The sequence below is a fragment of the Protopterus annectens genome, chromosome 13.part0, assembly GCF_019279795.1.
Source record: "Protopterus annectens isolate FY-2018-M chromosome 13.part0, PAN1.0, whole genome shotgun sequence".
Taxonomy (NCBI): Eukaryota; Metazoa; Chordata; order Ceratodontiformes; family Protopteridae; genus Protopterus; species Protopterus annectens.
This window is the reverse complement of record NC_056747.1, coordinates 611,138,257-611,157,900: the sequence shown is the minus strand read 5'-3', so window position 1 is coordinate 611,157,900 and position 19,644 is coordinate 611,138,257. Positions and strand designations below refer to the sequence as shown.

The 19,644-nt window shown below is 44.2% G+C and overlaps 1 protein-coding gene across 2 annotated transcripts in view; it reads right to left on the bottom strand.

The window, feature by feature from the left end:
- The window catches only part of TRIM37 (tripartite motif containing 37), a 2,575,817-nt gene that overhangs the window by 1,091,011 nt on the left and 1,465,162 nt on the right, over positions 1-19,644 (bottom strand). For both annotated transcript variants that reach the window (XM_044054277.1, XM_044054276.1), the window contains exon 15: positions 200-314. In XM_044054277.1, the coding sequence (XP_043910212.1) occupies positions 200-314 (115 nt within the window). The remainder of the gene's footprint in view (positions 1-199; positions 315-19,644) is intronic.

Below are 19,644 nucleotides of genomic sequence, written 5' to 3'. Positions count from 1 at the left end.
ACAGACATCGTCGGTTATTGCTATAATAATATGATAGATGCTGAATACCGATTACAAATCAACTGATACAAAGTTCTACAAAACAATGCAAAGAAAATGTGACTAAAACAACAACAGACAGGCTTTCATAGACACTGACAAGAAAAAAAAAGAACAAAATAAATGGAAAATATGCACTTGACAGACTGTGCACACTTACCTCCTTAAGGTTGTTAATTTGCTGGATATAACTCGTTTGGCTTGCCTCTAGCTGACTAATATGCCAGTGCTGATCACGACACTTCTGGAAGAATGTAGGAGAACGTACTTGGAACCTTCAAGACCAATGTAATAATGGGGCAGTGTACAGAAAAGGGAAACATTCAGTTGTTATTATCCATGTAGGGTGTACAAAACAATAATCAATATTCAGCACTTACAAGCAAAATAAAAAAGTCATATGTGTGTTGTCCATCTTGTCCTTTATTCTCACTGGTAAGTCAGATCCAATCTGACTCGGTCATTTCTCCAGCTCGAGGTGCTCAGCAAAGCTTGTGGGCCCTATTCTTTACTCACAATGCAACTCTACAATTACCTCAGATCTTGTCTGCTCCCAGCAGCCCGTGGAAGAAAAACTTATATAGCACTCACAATTGAAATATACATGACTGTTAATTCTACTGCGCGCGTGCACACACACACACACACACACACACACACACACACACATATATATATATATATATATATAAAATCAATATCAGAGTAACAAGTTATACCTTCTGAGGCTATATGGCCCTGTTGAATTCCAATTGTGCTATTCAGTGTACCAGACGGAGTGTGAGAATAAAGGACGAGATGGAATGTTATGGTAGAAACATAACTTCTTTATGTGATGATGTCAATCTCACCTTTATTCTCATTGGTGGGACGGAGTCCCAAGCAACCTAAACTCTCAGTTGGTTCATGGAAGAATATTCCTCAGAACCATAGAACCAAAGGGGGCTCTACTCCTAGAGGCCAAATCCACTTTGTAATGAGTAATAAAAGTATGAGGTTTCGCCCAAATAGCTGCTGCTGAGATATTATCCAGTGGTAATCTAGCCTGAAAATCTGCAAACGTGGCCATAGATCTAGTAGTATGAGCTTTAACCACATTAGGAAAGAGGTCTGTTCTTAGAATTATTAATGTGGGACATGCACAATGTTAGCCATCTAGATACTCTAACTTTTGAACTGGTTGACATTTTCTTGCATCAGCATAAGAGCTGAAAACCTGATCTGATTTTCTTATTTCAGAAGTTCTATGTAAATAAAAATGTAATTGTCTATGGACATGTAGCAGATGAAGCGAATACTGTCCTTTATTTTGAATGTTGGGAAAGAAAACTGGGAGTTCATAGATTGTTTAAGATTACTTTCCGACACAACTTTGGGCAGAAAGGATGGGTTAGTGCATAATGAGAGATTGTCTTTATGGAACTCTAGGTATAGGGGTGTAGCTGATAAGGCTTGCAACTCAGTCTTTTGGCTGAAGTAATAGCTACCAAAAAGAGAGTTTTCCAGGAAAGATATTTCAACTCACATGTAGCTGAAGGTTCAAAAGTGGGGAAAAAAAGAAGTTATGTACTCACCATAACGTTCCATTCGAGTAGTTGCACTTCATTTGTCTTCAACCTGTGGGTTTCAGATCCCCATCGGATCTGACATGGCCACATTTTTCAGCTATGGATCCGAGCTCCAAGCTCCTCCCCTTACCCATAATGCCCCCTTCTCCTTTCTCCCTTCAGATAGAGTTTGCTGTCTCAGTAGTAACAACACCCGACCCAACAGCACCTTGTAAACATGAGTCACTACAAACTCCCAGGCCTAGACTGGGTCAAGGACCTCGCAAGTTATACGAAGATATATGAAGACTGCACAAATGATAAGGTCAGGGGGAAGGAGGGGGGAAAGGTTGAAGACAAATGAAGTACAACTACTCAGATGGAACATTATGGTGAGTACATAACTTCTTTAGTTTACTTCATTTGGTCTTCAACATGTGGGACAGAGTCCCCAGCTACCAAAAGCTCCTGGGTGGCCCTCATGGAAGGATGTTCCGGAGCACCGCAGAGCCAAAGGATGCTCTATTCCTAGAGACAATATCCAGCTTGTAATGTGAAATAAAGGTATGAGAGGAGGACCAAATGGCTGCCGAACAGATATCGATCAGAGACACCCTAGACCAGAAGGCAGCTGATGTAGCCATAGATCGAGTAGAATGTGCCTTCACTTGTCCCAGCAGATAGATGACTTTCACAGCATAGGCTCGAACAATGCATTGGGAAATCCAGCGAGCAATAGTTACCCTGGAAACTGGCTTGCCAAAGAAGGGTTTAGCATAAAACACTAACAGCTGATCCGATTTACGTAAAGATTTCATCCTGGGCAAGTAAAATCTCAACTGCCTATGAACATTAAGCCGATGCAGCTTGTAAGCTTGTATTCCCCCCTTTGTTTTGGAAGTTAGGGAAAAAACTGGTAAATTGATGGTCTGGTTAATATTTGCTTCCAAGGCTACCTTAGGAAGAAAAGATGGATTAGTGTGCAGCAACACTCTGTCTTTGTGAAAGATCATGTAAAGCATTTTGATAAAGAGAGCCTGAAGCCCTGACACTCTTCTGGCTGAGGTAATGGTAACCAAGAAGGCAGTTTTCCAGGTTAAAAACTGCAAATCAAATGAAGCTGCAGGTTCAAAGGGTGCAGAAACTAATGCCTGTAACACTAATGTAAGATCCCACGGAGGCGTAGAGTCCTTAACCAGGGTCTAAGAAGAAAAGCACCTTTAAGAAAAGTCTTCCAAAGTTTGGAAGAAGCTAAGGAAGACATATTCACCCCCACATGGAAAATAGAAATAGCTGCCAGTTGGACTTTAACTGTAGAGGAACTGGCACCCTGATGAAAAATACTTGTCAGAAAATATAAGACTGCCGAAAGAGGAGCACTAAAGGGATGCAAGGCCTGCTGAGTGGCCCATATAGGTTCATAGGTAGATACTAGGCTATCTGCCCTAGGGCATTTATAAGCCTAGCCAGAGTGTATTTGGCTTCCGCCTCCCTATTAGATTAGCCTAATGTGCCTCTGTAAAGTAGGTCACAGAAGGTACCTTTTTAAGATTAGTTTACTGTGCCTCTGTCTAGCAGGGACACAGAAGAGATCCCGGGGGTTAATTTGCGATTTTCCATCAACGCGTCCAGATTCTGCTTGAAGAGGGTCAGCAAGGGGCTATGTCTAACACGAATTGGGATTCTATTCCAGAGTGAGGGGAGCCTCTGGGAAATGAATCTGTCCCTCCAGCATGTCCTATTTATTTTTGTGCTGAGGTTTAAGTCCCTGGAGCGTGTAGCTCTAAGGGACTTGGATTTTTTGAGGTGGAGCATGTCCATTAATTCTGGGTTTGACATGGCTTTGTACGTCAGGAATAGATCGCCTCTGAGTAGGCGGTAAGCAACTGAGTAGAGCCGGTGTTTCTTTAGTCGAGCTGCATAGGACATCTGTTTGTAGCCCATGATCCTCTTGGTGAGGTACATTTGGGGTCTCTCCAGTTGCTGCAGGTGTCGGGTAAGGTACATCCCAAAAGGGGCATTGTATTCAATTATGGGCCTGATGAGTGACGAGTAGAAGGGCACAATGACCTCTCTTGATCTAGATGCGAACCCTTTCGTGATAAGGTGGGCTATATAGAAGGTCTTTCTAACCACTTTGGCAACGTGATTATCAAAGGAGAGATTACTATCTACGTTGGTCCCCAAATCTCTAATTACTTCTTCCGTACTTAATGGACTACCACCTATGTGGTAATTTGTGCGCACTTTGTTTTTCCCAAAGGGGATGACTATGCACTTTTTAGCATTTAGCTTGAGGTCGTGGCTCTGGCACCAAGCATCCATCTCTGTGAGTTCCTTTTGGAGGATGCTTGTGTCAGCTGGAGATTCGATTATGGCCCCCTACAAACTTTGTCAGCCATAATCCCCCCGTGTTAGCCTGAACCTCAGAGAAGTATATACCGAACAAGAGAGGTCCCAGAACTGAGCCCTGTGGGATGCCACTTGTAACTGGTTTGGATTTGGACATGGCACCTGCGATTCTGACCATGTTGGTTCTATCTCTGAGCCAGTTTGCAACCCATCTTTTGATATAGGGGTTGATATTTAAGCTGGTAAGCTTATTTATGATGCCTGAGTGGGGTATTGTGTCGAAGGCTTTTGCGAGGTCCAGGTAGGCTGTGTGGACTACCTTGCCCTCATCTATGGCTTTGGTAACTGTTTCAAAGAAATCAACTAGGTTTAAGAGGTAAGATCTGCCCTTAACACAGCCAAATTGGGTAGGGTCCAGTGTCTGGAGGCTCCCAATGTCTTTGTTTCTGAGTTCCATGATAATACGCTGCATAGCTTTACAGACCAGACTAGTCAGGCTTATGGGGCGATAGTTCCCGGGGTCCGTTGTGGCACCACCTTTGTGGAGTGGGACCACTGTAGCTGTACGCCATTCTCTGGTTACATATCCTGTAGTAAGGCTAAGTTTGAACAGTGACTTAATGTGAGGGTTCAGTTCTTCTTGGAGCTCGTGTAAGACACAGCCTGGGACACCGTCCGGTCCCATAGATGCTGTGTTTTTGCTTTGGAGAGGGCAGCTTTCACTTGTGCATCTGTGATGTCAGGGAGGTTACATTCAGTTGGGATAGGCATTTGCTCCTTTGGGGAGGAAGGAGGGGGAGTTTGCACTGAATCTGTCTGCCAGGATGTTGGCTATGTCTGTAGGTTCGGTATATTTTGTACCGTTATGCAACAATTCAGAGCATATCTGGGAGTTTCCACCAATATTCCTGACATAACTAAAGAAGGCCTTGTGATTATCTTTAGTGTCTAGGGCAATTTTTCTTTCAAAACTGGCCTTTGACAATTTTATGAGGGATCGAAGTTTCTTGCTAATACTGATTAGAGATGCCTTCCCTTTTTGGGATTTTGCTCTGTCATCTAGTAGCTTCCTCCTTCTGTTGTATAGCTTATTTATGGCCGGGGTTCACCAGACCGGTCTACTGTTTTTGGAGGAGTGAGTCTTGGTTTTATTTGGGATAGCACAATCCATGCATTCCTGCAGGTGCTCATAGAATGCATTTGTAAAGGATTCTGCGGATTGGGCTGTATTATCCTCTGGCCCGGGGGCTTTGAAGGATTCCACCTCAGTCTTGAGAAGTGCAAAGTTGGCTTTTGAGAAATTCTTTACAGTGATTTCCTTGGCTGGGGGTGGGGACGGGATATGGATGTCCAGGGAAATTTGTTTATGGCCTGATCTTACCAATGAGGGGTTTACCTCTGGTGTGGAACACAGAGTCCCCATGTTGGTGATGACCAGGTCCAATATGTTGTTCCCTCTTGTGGGAGTGGTGACCAGTTGTTCCATCGCATTAGAGTTTATAAATTCAAGGAACTGTTGGGTGAGGGTGTTTGGGCTTGAGTAGTTTTCCCAGTCAATGTTTGGGTAGTTGAAGTCACCCAATAACATAGTGTTTGGTGAGACCTTCATATTCTCCAGTGTTCTCAGGAATGCCAAGTGGGGTTCCTGTAATAGGGAGGGTGTTCTGTAGCAGGCTACAAATTGAAAGGCAGTTTGGCCCGCTGTTAGTTGCACATGGATGGTTTCCGATGCTTCGTGCAGTGCCACTAACCTGGAGGTGTAGGTATCTTTGATGAATATAGATACTCCCCCTCCTTTTGTGCTTCGGTCTGAGTTTTGGGGCCGAAATGCATGGTATGAGTTATAACCTGGTAGTACTGGGGTGCTCTCAGGAACCTTGAACCAGGTTTCTGTTACTGCACAGACATCAATTTTCTCCATACTGAGGAGAGCCTCGAGTGCGTGCATCTTGAGGTTTAGACTTCTGGCATTGAGTAGCATTACCTTTAGTTTTTTTATCCTTGTGTCATCTATGGAGGTGGGTTTGTCCTTTGAGCCTTGCCTAAAAAAGGCACTATGGGGGTGGCAAGAGCCTTGGCCAGTATACGAAAGCATAAGGGTGAAAAGTGCAAGCCGTCCCTAGCGAAGCAACGTGGCTTGTCGAGCATGTCATCCCAGGCTGACAGACACTGGATCCCCTTTGAATAACACCAATACTTTAGCCAATTGTTGAAACTGATCATTTTGTCTTTATACTGTGGCATCATTCTTGGTGAGGGCAAGATGCTACTCAAGGTCAGGGTCATACCAGCCTGGGCTACATGGTCAGAGAGCTCCTCTATGTCTCTTTTCATGTAGTCCAGGGAGGTACGTCTCAGGTCATTCACACCAGCATGGACAATGACGGAGTCATACTTGTACTTGCTTTGGAGTGACCTGAGTGCTTGCGTTATGTGGCGGATCCTGGCACCCGACAGGCAGCTTACAGTAACCTTCTCCTTGTTCAGTCTGGTGAGCGGGACGTCAGTGTGCCGGACAACAGAGTCCCCTATAACAAGTGTATTAGGTGTGTTGTTTGGCCTTAAGGGCTGTGACTGTGAGGCACACTGATTTTGTGAGATATGTGATTCGTGGGTATTGTTGAGAGGTGGCTGTTGCTTGGATATCTGCTTAGGAGGTCTTTGCTGTTTAGGCAGATTTTTATTTAGAGCCTCCGAGTATGTTTTTGTGTGTTTATGTGTTGGGTATGCAGATGTAATAGGTCTGTGTGAGACTGGATTTGTGGTGTGGGTGGTTACCTTTTCCTCCTGACTGACTGTGCCAGTCTTGGGTTGAGAGAGCTCTGCCTCCAGTTTGGCTGTGTAACTGCATCTCTCACATGTATTAGAGTTTGTTAGAAGGAGGAGAGGGTTGTCTGTGTACATAAGGCAATTGTAACATTGCCTCAAAATTCCCAGATTCACCAGCTGGACTGGAGAAACATTTCCATTTACTATGATACACCTTTTTGGTAGAAGATTTGTGAGCCGCTACCAAAATGGACTTAACAGGGGATGACAATCCGCAAGTCCTAATAATCATGGGAACTGGAGCAGTCAAGCTGTGAGCTTCAGACTGTCCAGATCTGGGTGAGGGATCCCTGGGGGATGAGAAAGAAGATCCAAAAATGGATCCAACGTCCATGGAGGAACTACCAAATGAGACCACAGTAAAGGAAACCAAACCTGGCAAGGCCAGAATGGGGCGATGAAGATCACAGTGCTCCCTAGTCTTCGAGCTTTCTGAAGAAACTTCAACATGAGAGGAAGCGGAGGATAAGCATAAAAGGAGACTGGGTGGTCAAGCATGAACCAGTGCATCTCTGGCAGCTTCCCCCTTGTGGGGGGTTCAGAGTGAAAAACTCGCTGCATTTCGTGTTGGAAGGAGATGCGAAAAGATCACAGCAAGGACGACCAAACCTTAGAAAGATCTGTTCCGCTACTGAAGGATGCAGAGACCACTTGTAAGGCATCAGGATAGATCTGCTGAGCCTGCCTCCTAGAATGTTGAACCGCCCCAGAATGTGTGTTGCTACTAGAAAGCAGCCGGTACATATCGGCCATTCCCACATTTTTCATGGCTTCTCGACAGAGGGGATAAGATCCGGTTCTCCCTTGTTTGTTGATGTACCAAACTACTGACATATTGTCTGCCTGAATAGCAATCATCGACAGAATAAGATAAACATGAAAGGCCTGCAACACCACAAGGACTGCTCTCGTCCCTTGAGGAGATCCAGGAATTGAATCCACCACCAAAGGGAGTCCTTGCATACACGAGATTCTCACAGGAAAGGGCAGTGGAAGATCTAATAGGGACCACAGGTGTCCAGTGAAGAACTTTCATATGAAGATGAGCCATCGGCAGGGGATTAATCGTGGCCGCCATGGAGCCCAACGCCGTTAGGACTGCTTCGGCTGTCGGTACTTGTGCACGAAGAATGTGCAACACATGTAATCTTAGACTGCGTATCCTGTCTGAAGTGAGGAATACCCTAGTTTGAATAGTGTCCAGCTGAGCCCTGATAAAGTTCAGAATCTGGACTGGGGCCAGTGAAGATTTGTTCAGATTGATAGTGATGCCCAGTTTGTTCGCTAGCCAAATGAAGTAATCCCTGGCTAGGCAGAGTAGATGCTCTGAAGGGGCAGCAAAGAGCCAATCGTCCAAGAAAGGAAAGATTTGAATACCCTAAAGCCTCAAGTGAGCAGTTACAACTGCCATTACCTTGGTTAAACACCCTGGGGGCTGCGGTGAGACCGAAGGGAAGGGCTCTGAACTGATAATGACAGTCTCCCAGCCGGAAGCAAAGAAACTTCCAGGAGCGCCTGTTCATCTTGATGTGATAGTATGCATCCTGGAAATCGATCGAGCATATCCAGTCTTTGGTCTGCAGAAAGGGCAGGATAGATTAAAGAGTGACCATCCGGAACTTCATCTTGGCTACTGACAGGTTCAATGTGGACAGATCCAAAATTGGTCTGAGGTCCCCCATTTTCTTTGGCACTAAAAAGAACCTGGAATAAATGCCGGATCTGGACTGGTCTAGGGGGACCTGTTGGATGACTCATTTCTTCAGCAACTTTCTTATTTCTAGTGCTGCTTCCTCCCATTGTGTGGGTGGGACATCTGGGAAGTAGCTTGTTCGGATGGGGAGGTTCCTTGAACGGAACAAAATATCCTCTGGATATGATTCGCAACACCTAAGAATCTGTTGTAATGGAATCCCATGCTTTTGGGTGTAGTGACAGATAACCCCCGACTGCCTCCAAAGATGAGCAGTCAGGCAACCCTTCAGAGCTACTGCCCAGGTTTCTCAGAGAAGGAGTCTTGGGACCCGAAATTCCTAGGATCCCCTCTGCCTCTAGGGCGGCATCTGTCATAACCCCCTCTACCTCTGGGGGAAGGAGAATCCTGGGAAAATGCTTGAGACTTCCGGGAGCACATCTTCTTCGTTCCTTGCTGATTCCTGGAAAAGGATCTCTGAGGAGATGAGAAGTGGATCCCGATGGCAGACAGTGTCTTCCCATCCTCCTTGCTCTGGACCAGTGTCTCTTTCACCGATTTCCCAAAAAGGGAAGAACCATCATATGGGGCATTGGTGAAAGATGCCTTGAAGGGGTCCAGAAATTGACACAACCAGACCCAGGCGTGACGCCTGATGGCAACGCCTATCCCGACCACCTTTGCGGCTCCCTCTGTGGTATGACAGAGCAGTCGCATGGATGGACTGAAAACTGCTTTAAGTGTGGGCATTTGGGCGGAGAACGTCTTCTTGCCCTTGGACTCTGGGGTTGACGCCATGATTTCTTTCACAAGATCTCTCTGAAGTTTTATGACGTGTGCCATATAGTTCAGCGCCCTCACCGAGAAGGTCGCTGAGGCATATACTCACTTCCCAAAATGGTCCATCACCCTTGATTCTCGACCAAGAGGATGAACCGTGGAACTCTCCTGCGCGAGCTTCTTCTTGGTGGCGGCTGTCACCATTATACATCTACCAGGGACCCCATGTTCCAATGCGTCCTGACAGGGGACTCAAAACTTTGTCATGGCACTTGGGAACAGGTTCTATGATGTCTGGCTCCTTCCATGCCTTACATGTTATAAGATCCACTAATGGATCTGCAGGAGGGAACAGCCAAGAGGTAGATGGGCCCAAGCCGAATGCCTCCAGGAACACAGACTCGTCTGAGGTCGGTTTTGAGGCAGATCACCCCCCCCCCCTCCTGGCGGAGGAGCTCCATGATGTCTCCAAATGAGACATCCTTGGGGGTGGTGACCATGGGGAACCTTCCCCTTCCTCCAACTCCGTGTCTTCGGTGAGGGACTGTGGTGGAGAGTCCAAGTGCCACCTCTTACACGTTCGTTTGCTAGGAGATTAGGGAAAAATAGTTGCTGCACTTGCAGTTTGTTGGGGAGGCAAAAAGATCGCAGCAAGGCTGGCCCCAACGGCTGAAGATTTTCACCGTTATGGTTAAGTTGAGGGACTACTCGTGAGTCAGAAGGATACACCTGCTCAGTTTATCCACAGTCACATTGGAATCCCCAGGAATGTGTGTTGCAATCAGAAACCAGTTGCAAGCTATCGTCCATTGCCACACTTTCATGGCCTCTCAACCCAAGGGGTAGGACTTGGCTCCCCCTTGTTTGCTGATATACCAGACAACTGCCATGTTGTCTGACTGGATGGCAACTGTTCCAGACAGAAGGACAGAGTGAAATGCTTGTAATGCTAGAAGCACTGCTCTCAGTTCTAGAACACTGATATGCAGATTGGCCTCTATGGATGACCATGTGCCTTGGACAATCATACCCTAAAATACCCCCCTCACCCTATCAGGGAAGCATCCGCAATCACAGTGGCCTTGGGCTGAGGAGGTGGAAAGGGTTGTCTCCCAAGATTTGCATCTGGCTTCATCCACCACCAAAGTCTTTTTTGCACTGTTCTGTTACCTGTATTTGGCAAGATAAATGGATGATGATTCAGGTAATACTAAGATGAAAGAAGCCACAGGAGTCATCTCATGTGTAATATCACGAATGGGACAATGGTGATTGCTACAGCCACTGAACCTAGAAGTTGGAGGCCCTCTTGAGCCAAGGTCATGTCCTGACAGATTATCACTCGGAGTTGAGCCCTTAGTCTTTACAATCTGTGATCCAGAGACACTTGACAAGACTGGGTATTGAAAACCACTCATATGAAGTCTAAGCTCCGAGTAGGGGTCAGGTTGTTTTTCTCCCAATTTATAGAGATCCCCAGGATTTTTGTCAATGTCAGGGTGTAGTTCAGGGCTTTTGCCAGGAGACGCTTGGTGGGGGTGGTGAGAAGTCAATCATCTAAGTAATGGAAACACTCGGAATCCATGTAGTCTCAACTGAGCTGTAACCACTGCATACATTTTGTGAACACTCTGGGGGCTGTAGAGAGTCCAAAGGGCAGAACCCGGAATTGGTAATGATTGGCTCCTAGCCAGAAATGAAGGAACCTTCTGGAGCTCTTGTCCATTTTTATGTGGCAATACTCATCCTGAAGATCCATAGAGCACATCCAATCGTCCTTTTCCAAGAATGGACTGAACCGTGACCATCCAGAATTTGTTTGGGTGATAAACTTGTTCAGAATACTGAGATCCAAAACTGGCCTCCAGTCCCCAGTCTTTTCTGGCACTTAAAAGAATCTTGAGTAGAATCCGGATTCTATTTGGTCTAGTGGGAATGTTTGGATGACTCGTTTTTGACACAGTTTTTTTTTTTTTTATCTCTATGGCTGCCAATTCCCTTTGACTGGGTGGAATGTCAAGAATATGTTTTTGAGGATTTGGGAGGGAGTTCAAGGGGGTTTTGTAGCCTCTAGTGATTATCCTCTGCACCCAAGAATCTGTGGTTATGCAATGCCAGGCTGTTTGGTGCACGGAAAAACATCCACAGACTGTTTCCAGAAAGCAATTGGGACGCTCTTCAGGAGCGCTGATAGGGCTGTCCGGAGAAAGAATCTCTGGACTCCTGATTACACATACCTAGTCAGACACTTGTCCTAAGATTCCAGACAGTTCGGAAACTAGATCTCTTTGGAGTCTAGTAAAATGTGCCAGATAATTCAAGGACCTAACAGTGAAGGTCAATGACGCAGACACTCGCTTCCCTAGTTGATCCACCGCCCGGGACTCCTGTTAGGTGGGTGGACCATATGGCTCTCCTCTGCAAGCTCTTTTTTTGTGGCAGCCACCACCACCACAGCATCCACTGGAAGACCCTTAGATCAGTGTGGGTTCTCTTTTGGGGGTGATAAAATTTTATCTGGTCTCTTTGGAATAGGTTCGACGGTGTCAGGATTCTTCCAAGCCCTCTGCACCATGAGTTGTATCAGTTCGTCTGCAGGTAGGGTCACCCAAGAGGTAGAGGGTTGAGCATGAAAAGCCTGCAGAAAGATGGGCTCCTCGGAGGAAGGTTTGGAGGGCTTCCAATCACTCAATTTTTATTATATAGTGTTTAAGAGAGGAAGGATGGGGGTATACCAACATTAGTATTAGAGAAATTTAGCGTAAGGGAAAGGGCATACCAACAATGGTATGAGAAGAAATACCTCAAAAAGGTAATAAAGAACAGTAAAGGGAGTAAAAAGGGCTTTCCAAGGAAGAGAGCAAACTAGTGAACAAGGTTGAAAAGTATTTTCAGAAAAGGTTACAATTTTTTTTTTTTTACCTAGGCTTAGTCGAGAGCTGGCCTGACACCTTTTCAGCAATGTGGCAAGTGAGATCTGAGGTAAATGGGAGAAGGGCACTATGGGTAAAGCTTAGCTTGAGAGTTTTTGGCTGGCGTGAGCTTGGTATAAGGCCTACTCGGTTCCGAGGACGGAACCAACACCCATCAGTAAGGAATGAATGAAACGTAACATCAGATTGGCTCTGTTTAGTTTGTCGTCAATGGCGGACTTCCCCGGGATGTGCTTTGCTATCAGAAAACGGTTGGAGGCTATCACCCAGTGCCAGGTCCTGACAGCTTCTCAGCAAAGTGGGCAGGATCTGGTTCCCCCTACAGACATGTTGCCTGACTGGATTGCTATCGTTCCTAGAGGAAGAGAGTCCTGAAATGCTTGCAACACTAAAATCACCGCTCTCGTCTCTAGGATATTTATATGCAGATGATCCTCGTGTTCTTGCCAGATGCCTTGAACTTCTTCCCTAGAAAATGCACCCCCCCCCCCCAATCTGGGAAGCAGCTGTGGTCACCGTGGCTATAAGATGAGGAGGAATGAATGGTTGGCCCTGAGAGATCAAGTCTGAGTGAATCCACCACTGAAGATCAGTGAGCAAAAAGCAACCACTGTAGGACCCTCCTGTGAAGGCGAGCTAGAGGAATCAGCATGGCAGTTGCATCCATTTTCCCTAGCACCTGAAGAACTAGTTTTGTGGAATCTTTAGATTTCTTGATTAGAATTCTCACATAATGACAGAGGTAGTCTACTTTGCCCTGTAGAAGTCTTGCTACTTGTGTGGTTCTGCTCATCTCTGCTTCTATGAAAACTAAAATCTGAGATGGCTCTAGTGCAGATTTTTTTTTTTTTTTTTTTGTAATTGACAGTAATACATAGGGAGAAACAGAGCTGAAGGACATAATCCCTTGACTGGAGCAAATGATGCCTGGTCAGGGGAATTATGAGCCAGTCATCCAAGTAAGGAAACACGTGGAATCCTTCGTGTCTCAGGTGAGCTGCTACTACTGCCATACATTTGGTGAACATTCTGGGGGCTGTAGTGGCACCAAATGGCAGAGTTCAAAATTGGAAATGACTGGCTCCCAGCCAAAGTGCAAGAACTTCCTGGAAAGCCTGTCCATTTGAATGTGGTAGTACGTGTCCTGAAGGTCTATAGAGCACATCCCATTCTCTTTTCCTAGGAATGGAAGTATTGACAGCAGTTTCACCATCCAGAACTTGGACTTTTTACCAGTTTGTAGGTTGCTGAGATCCAAAATGTGTCTCTAGTCCCCTGTTTTCTTTGGAACTAAAAACAGTCTTGACTGAGTTCCGGATCCCCTTTGGTCTGCGGGACTTCTTGGGCAACTCTTTATCTTAGCAACTTTTGAATTTCTAATGTTGCTTATTCTTTCTGACTGGGTGAAACATCTGGAAAAGATTTGTTTATGGAGATAGGAGAGAAGGGAATGATGTATCCTCTGGATATTATGTCCTGCACCCATTTGTCATCTGTTATTTTTAGTTAGGTTTCCTGATGCAGAGACGACTGCCTCCAGAGGCAAGCAATCTGGCACTCCTTCAGGAGTGCTGAAAGGGTCTCCCAAAGAAGGATTTGCTGGAGCCGAGGGGACCTTCTCTGCCACGCGGGTGGTGTCTTCCATTATTGTTCCCACCTCTGCCTCTAGGAGAACTTTCACCTTGAGTATCCTGGTAAGACCTTTAAGATTTTCTGAACCACATTTTCCCACTACCTTTTTGACTTTTGAGAAAGGGTCTGGTAGGAGTGGGAAAATGCACTCCAGTGACATACAAGGTCTTGCCTTTTTGTTCACACCTGGTGAGTGTTTTCTTCACTTTCGATCCGAAAAGAGACCATCAATCAAAAGGGGCATTAATGAAGTAAGACATGAAGGGCTCAGGAATTCACAAAGGCACAACCACGCCTATCTATTAACAGAGATACCAGAGCCTGCTGCCCTACTAGTTCTATCTGCTGCATAAAAATGAGTCACATGGACAAGATAACTGAATTCAAGGTGGCGAGCTGAGCATTTATTTTATCTGCCACCATATCAGCTACTGCCACTTGGGAGAGAGTATTAATCAGGTCTCTCTGTAATCTGGTGAAGTGGGTGGGATAATTCAGAGACTGCAAAGCAAAGGTTACTGATTCGAAGATGCACTTCCCATACCTATCCATCACCCTAGAGTCTTTATTAGACAGATAGATAGAGGAACTGGTTTCAGAAAGTTCCTTCTTAGTGGCTGCCACCATGACCATATAATCAACCACTGCTCCCTTTGTTAAAAAGCTTTTTTCCTTTGGAGGAGTAATCTACTTATTTGGCCTTTTAGGAGTAGGGTCAATGCTGTTTGGGGTCTCCCAAGCCTTTCACAAGATTAATTCCACCAGCTCGTCTAAAGGAATCACAAAAGAAGTTGATGGGCCTTCAGGGAAAATGACTCCTCGTCCAAAGGGGTTGAGGGCTGCCAATCACTTCTCTGTTTTAAGATTTCAAGGATGTCTCCAAAGGAGACATCTTCAGGAAGTGACCGAGGGGACCCTTCTGTTTCATCGAGGTTGGTGTCAGATGTGATAGACTCCTCTGGGAAGTCAAAATGCCTCCTCTTGCATGTTCTCTTCCAAGGGACCTCTTCAGTGGGATACTCTGGAGAGGTTTTGGAAGAGTGGGCAGTACCCTGAGAGACATCTTGAGGTCTATTGTCTATGCGGATCTGTGGAGAGGGCACGTGAGAAGATAAAGACACCCAGGCTGAAGAGGGAGGAAGACCTGAAGGAAGCTGTGTATCAGACTAAATAGTAGTCAAAGCCCTCCTCATCGCCTCAAAGGCAGACCCTCCCCACTCCAAGGAGCTCCCAGGATCTGGCAAACAAGTTGTCAGAACCGAAGGACTCTACATAGCAGAAGAGAGTAGCTCTGAAGCAGAGGTAGGAGCTGAACTCACCTATGCCGAAGCTCCCAGAATCACAGTCAGATCTGAAAAGTCTCCAGAGACCTGATAGGGGAGTGGCAGCTCCCAGAGGTCTTCTGCTCCAAAGGCACAGAGACATTTGGGGAAGATATCTGATGCAAGGAAGGTAGGAGACCCAGACCAGACACCGACACATCCTGGATCTCGGAATCTTCCAGCTCCGAAGCAGGGAGATGGATTGGTAGAGGAACTGCAGAAGAAGAGGGGGCTTGAGTCTGATCCAAATCCTTTGGGCTCAGATCCAACAGTAATTTGGCCAAAGCTGGTGTTTTCAAAAGTCTCTGCATGACCCTATCCACATCTTCATCAGATAAGCTCCTGGTAGACCTAGTGGACAGGGTAGGTGATCCTGATCTAGTTAGCAGAGGAGAAGGGAACCAAGAAGAAACTTGTTCTAAAGGAGATCGGCTCCTAGGTCTATGCTCTGTTGTAACAGTAAGCGCCAATAAAACTCCCCGCTCCAACGGAGTCTTGGAACCAGGAGGAGAGGTCTGCTATGATACAGCCATTGGATCTAATAACGTTGGAACCTTCTGCTTTGGCTCAGACAAGGATCTCGGCTACAATAAAGGTCTTTTGGCAGGTTTGTCAGAAGATTCGGGAGAGACAGCCTCAGAGAAAGGTGACTTCAGAAGGCCTTTCAAAATAAGCTTATTTTTATGTTTCATTAATGCCCGTTGATTGAAATTGCGGCAAATGGAACAAGACTCTTGCAGATAAAGAGGCTCCAAGCAATACACACACACAGTATGTGTGAATCGCTAAGGGGCATCACCTTTCTGCACTTTACACGTTGTTTGAAGCCCAAAGGCTTACTATCCTGTTTCTGCGACATGACTAAAGAATAGGGAGGGGAAAGACAGTTATTCCCAGACTTGCACAGTAAGTCATCTAACTTAAACGGACTTGAGAAGACCCACATACGCACACACAGGCACTAAAACAGAACTCTAATTTAAACGAAAATTAGTGTAAACAAAGGATATGAATATTTATATACAGAACTCTCTTCTCTCTCTCTCTCTCACTTTTTTGTTTACAAAAAAAAAACAGAAGAAAAAAGGAGAAAGGAACGTCCTCTAACTAAAAACAGATGTTCCTTAGACTCCCTCAAACTGAAATGGAGGTCTAATAAGGGAAAGAACAGGGTAAAGAAGTAGTTTGCAACTCTATTTGTCGAAAGAAATGACTGAAAAAGGAATGCTATTATATGAAAAAGATCCAGAAAAAAAATTAGTACTTCACCCAGAGCTATGCTGTTGTGAACCTCTTCGCTGCGCAGCAAATAAGATCTGAGGTAATTGTAGAGTTGCATTATGGGTAAGGAATAAGGCCCACTAGGCTTTGCTGAAGACCTCAAGCTGGAGAAATGGCCAAGACGGATCAAACGGATAAGATCCGACCCACCAGTGAGAATAAAGATTAACAACATCACATCAAATGTTATCCCTGAATAAATACCTTCAAACAAAATGCAACATCCTCCTTAGGGGTGCACATAAACAAGCAATTATTTGGTTAACAAGCACAGATGCTCCTATCCACAACCTCAGTTATGAATTAGATGTGGTAAAATCTGCCCCTACACGGACAATATCCAGTACAAAAGGAGCCCTACTTCACCCACAGAACTGGCACTTAGAAGTATAGTAAAAAAATAAGCAGATGGTTGAATATCTAATTCTGGCAACTGAGAGGCCAATGCTGGGGAGCAATGAAGGTCAATTTGGAAGAAAAGGGGAAGTTAATCAGGTCATCTACTAGACATCTGGCATTACCCATATGTACACTAGTAGAATGATGTACACAATGGAAGACGACAGTTGTTTGGACTCAAATAGATACGAGTCACTGGAAATAGTGAGGGGGATTATGGTACTATTACTGAGGTAACTGTCCAGTAGGGGTTGGCAAAGTGTGTTATATGATCAACTCATACAGAGAGCAAAGATCACCCAATCACCCAAGACATATTAGTTAATATGTACAAAGCAGCAGGCAGGTACATAGTATAACTGCGTATCACCTCTACCTACAGATCTTGCACAACAATATCACACAAAACTACACAGGAGATAATACTACAGATTTCAAAGATAACTAAATTCCAGACAGAGAGCTGGCAATACCACAATCTGCTAATTACAGTGGTTCTAAACAGGGCAGACAGCCAAGTCAGAAGACGAAGCAAAGGCATCTACTGCTGCTACAGAGAACAAAGCAGCTGCAGAAAGTTAGAGACATAAAAAAATAGACTCTTGAAAAAATGACAACAAAATATACTGTAAAGCTGTTAAGAATATTCAGCATAACATATTTCAAGGAGAAATCAGCGGAACAGTAAACCATTAAAAATCGGTTTTATCTAAAAGGGCAGCCTTTTCTCTGCAGCCTCCATGTACCTATGAAGAGTGTCAGTAGTCTCACACAAGTGTATATGGCTGGGCATTTTATGGTACTTAAGATTTCTTGCCTAGTATTGTTTCTTTCTTTCACAGATCCCTGACTAGCATGAGACTTCATGCAAAAGAGGTACCACTACAAGATTTCCTCAGATACTTCTGCAATATATGGTGATCACAGGTGCAACAGGCTAAAAATCCACTGACCTGGCAGAAACTAAATATTTCTCTAAGCTGAAAAATCACTATATTGTAGCATAATAGACTATTAAGATGAGCTATGTATGCTTTCTTGAGAGAAAGAAGGGAGGATATTTTTACTGTTACAGTGACATCTCTTTGAAGATCTACTGTTACAGTGATTAAATTTATACACAAATATACTACCTTCTTTGAGATAGGTCACTGCAACAGTAAATCATAACATCTGGGGGGTATAACAAGCAGATACATATCTCCCTGGTAAATTATTTTAAAATGTGAAAAATAGCTTCATGAATAGCAAAGGGTACTGGTACATGTGTATTATATATTTATTTTCCTTAAACACAAGACAGTGAGCTTCTTCAGACCAAAACGTGTTTAAGACTTAAGCAGATAGCACCACAGGTAAATTAAATATAGATAGCCAAGACAGATGTAGATATATGAAATGCGTGCATTCGTATATACATCAAATACACCCATCATCAACATCTTTATGTCGAAACCAAGTATGTTGACAAGCAAATACACATATGTCAAGCAACAGCCTCAGCACATGTAACAGCAACAAATAAAACACTGTTTTCCAAGGGAGGCAAGCTCTCTGCACCTACCCATGTAGTGGAAGGGGGGACTGTGCTGCACACACACCCTAACTATATATACATAAACCCCAACCCAGTGAATTGTTTGATCGGAGACACCTGTTGACCATCTGTTTAGTCAATTAAAATGGTTGAATAAACAGCTGTCGACCAAAAAGACACTCAACCAATGCAATGGAACCTAGACATAGAGATATATGTCTATTATCTATGTATCTATATATAGGTTCATAGGTGTTTACTAGGCTAACGGCCACAAAGTTCTTTTTAAGCCTAGTCATGTATCGCAAATCTCTGACAAGTTCTGATACCCTTGATAAGTGTAAGCATGGGCCTGGGAGATGAACCATTTACAGGCTGTCTGTGTCCATTAGACGCACAGGTGCAAACCAGGGATGAATTAAAGTCTCAATCTCTCTCTCTCTCTCTATAGATATATAGATATATATATATATATATATATATATATAAATATATAGATATAGATATTATTTATATAGATGTGTGTTGTGTGTGTTGCGTGCATATGGGTCTACACTCTTTAAACAAAAGTTACTCACCCAATCCCATTTCTCCGAAGCTGCATTACACTGAACACATGGACTTCCAAATTCCTTTCCCTGTGTGAAAGGAACAACTTGGCCACCGTGGTGAACTTTGCCCTCTCTTCAGTTTACTGCGATCTCGGAGTTGGTATATTTACCCCCCACTTTTTTGGTTATACATTTGCTCCTTTCAGGTTTATTCTCATGGTGGCCAAGTGGTTATTTTCGCAGAGAAAGGAATTCGGCAGTCCGTGCGTTTGGTGTAATGCACCTTTGGAGAAATGGGATTGGGTAAGTAACTTTTGTTTAAACATAATTTTGTTTAAAGAAAGTAGACCCGTGTGTGTGTGTGTATGTGTGTGTGTATATATATATATATATATATATATATATATATATATATGTATGTATATGTATATCTATATGTATATGTATATATATATATATTACACACACACAAAATGTTACAGTTTTTGATGGATGAAAACCATTGAAAGCAAAAAATATCAGAAGTACATTTTACTGAATGCTCAAATGATCGAGAATGTTCATTTTTTATAATTTGTTTGTAGGTAGGAGTGTTCAGGAAAATTAATATTTGACTGAAAAGGTTACAGCAGTTGGTGTGTATATACAAATGGTCATGGGTTAGGTAAGGGGACATTTATTATTTTGCATGTTTTGTGTTGTGTGTGTAGTGTGCCCTTTTGTGTTGTGTAGTGTACTGTTAAGGAAAT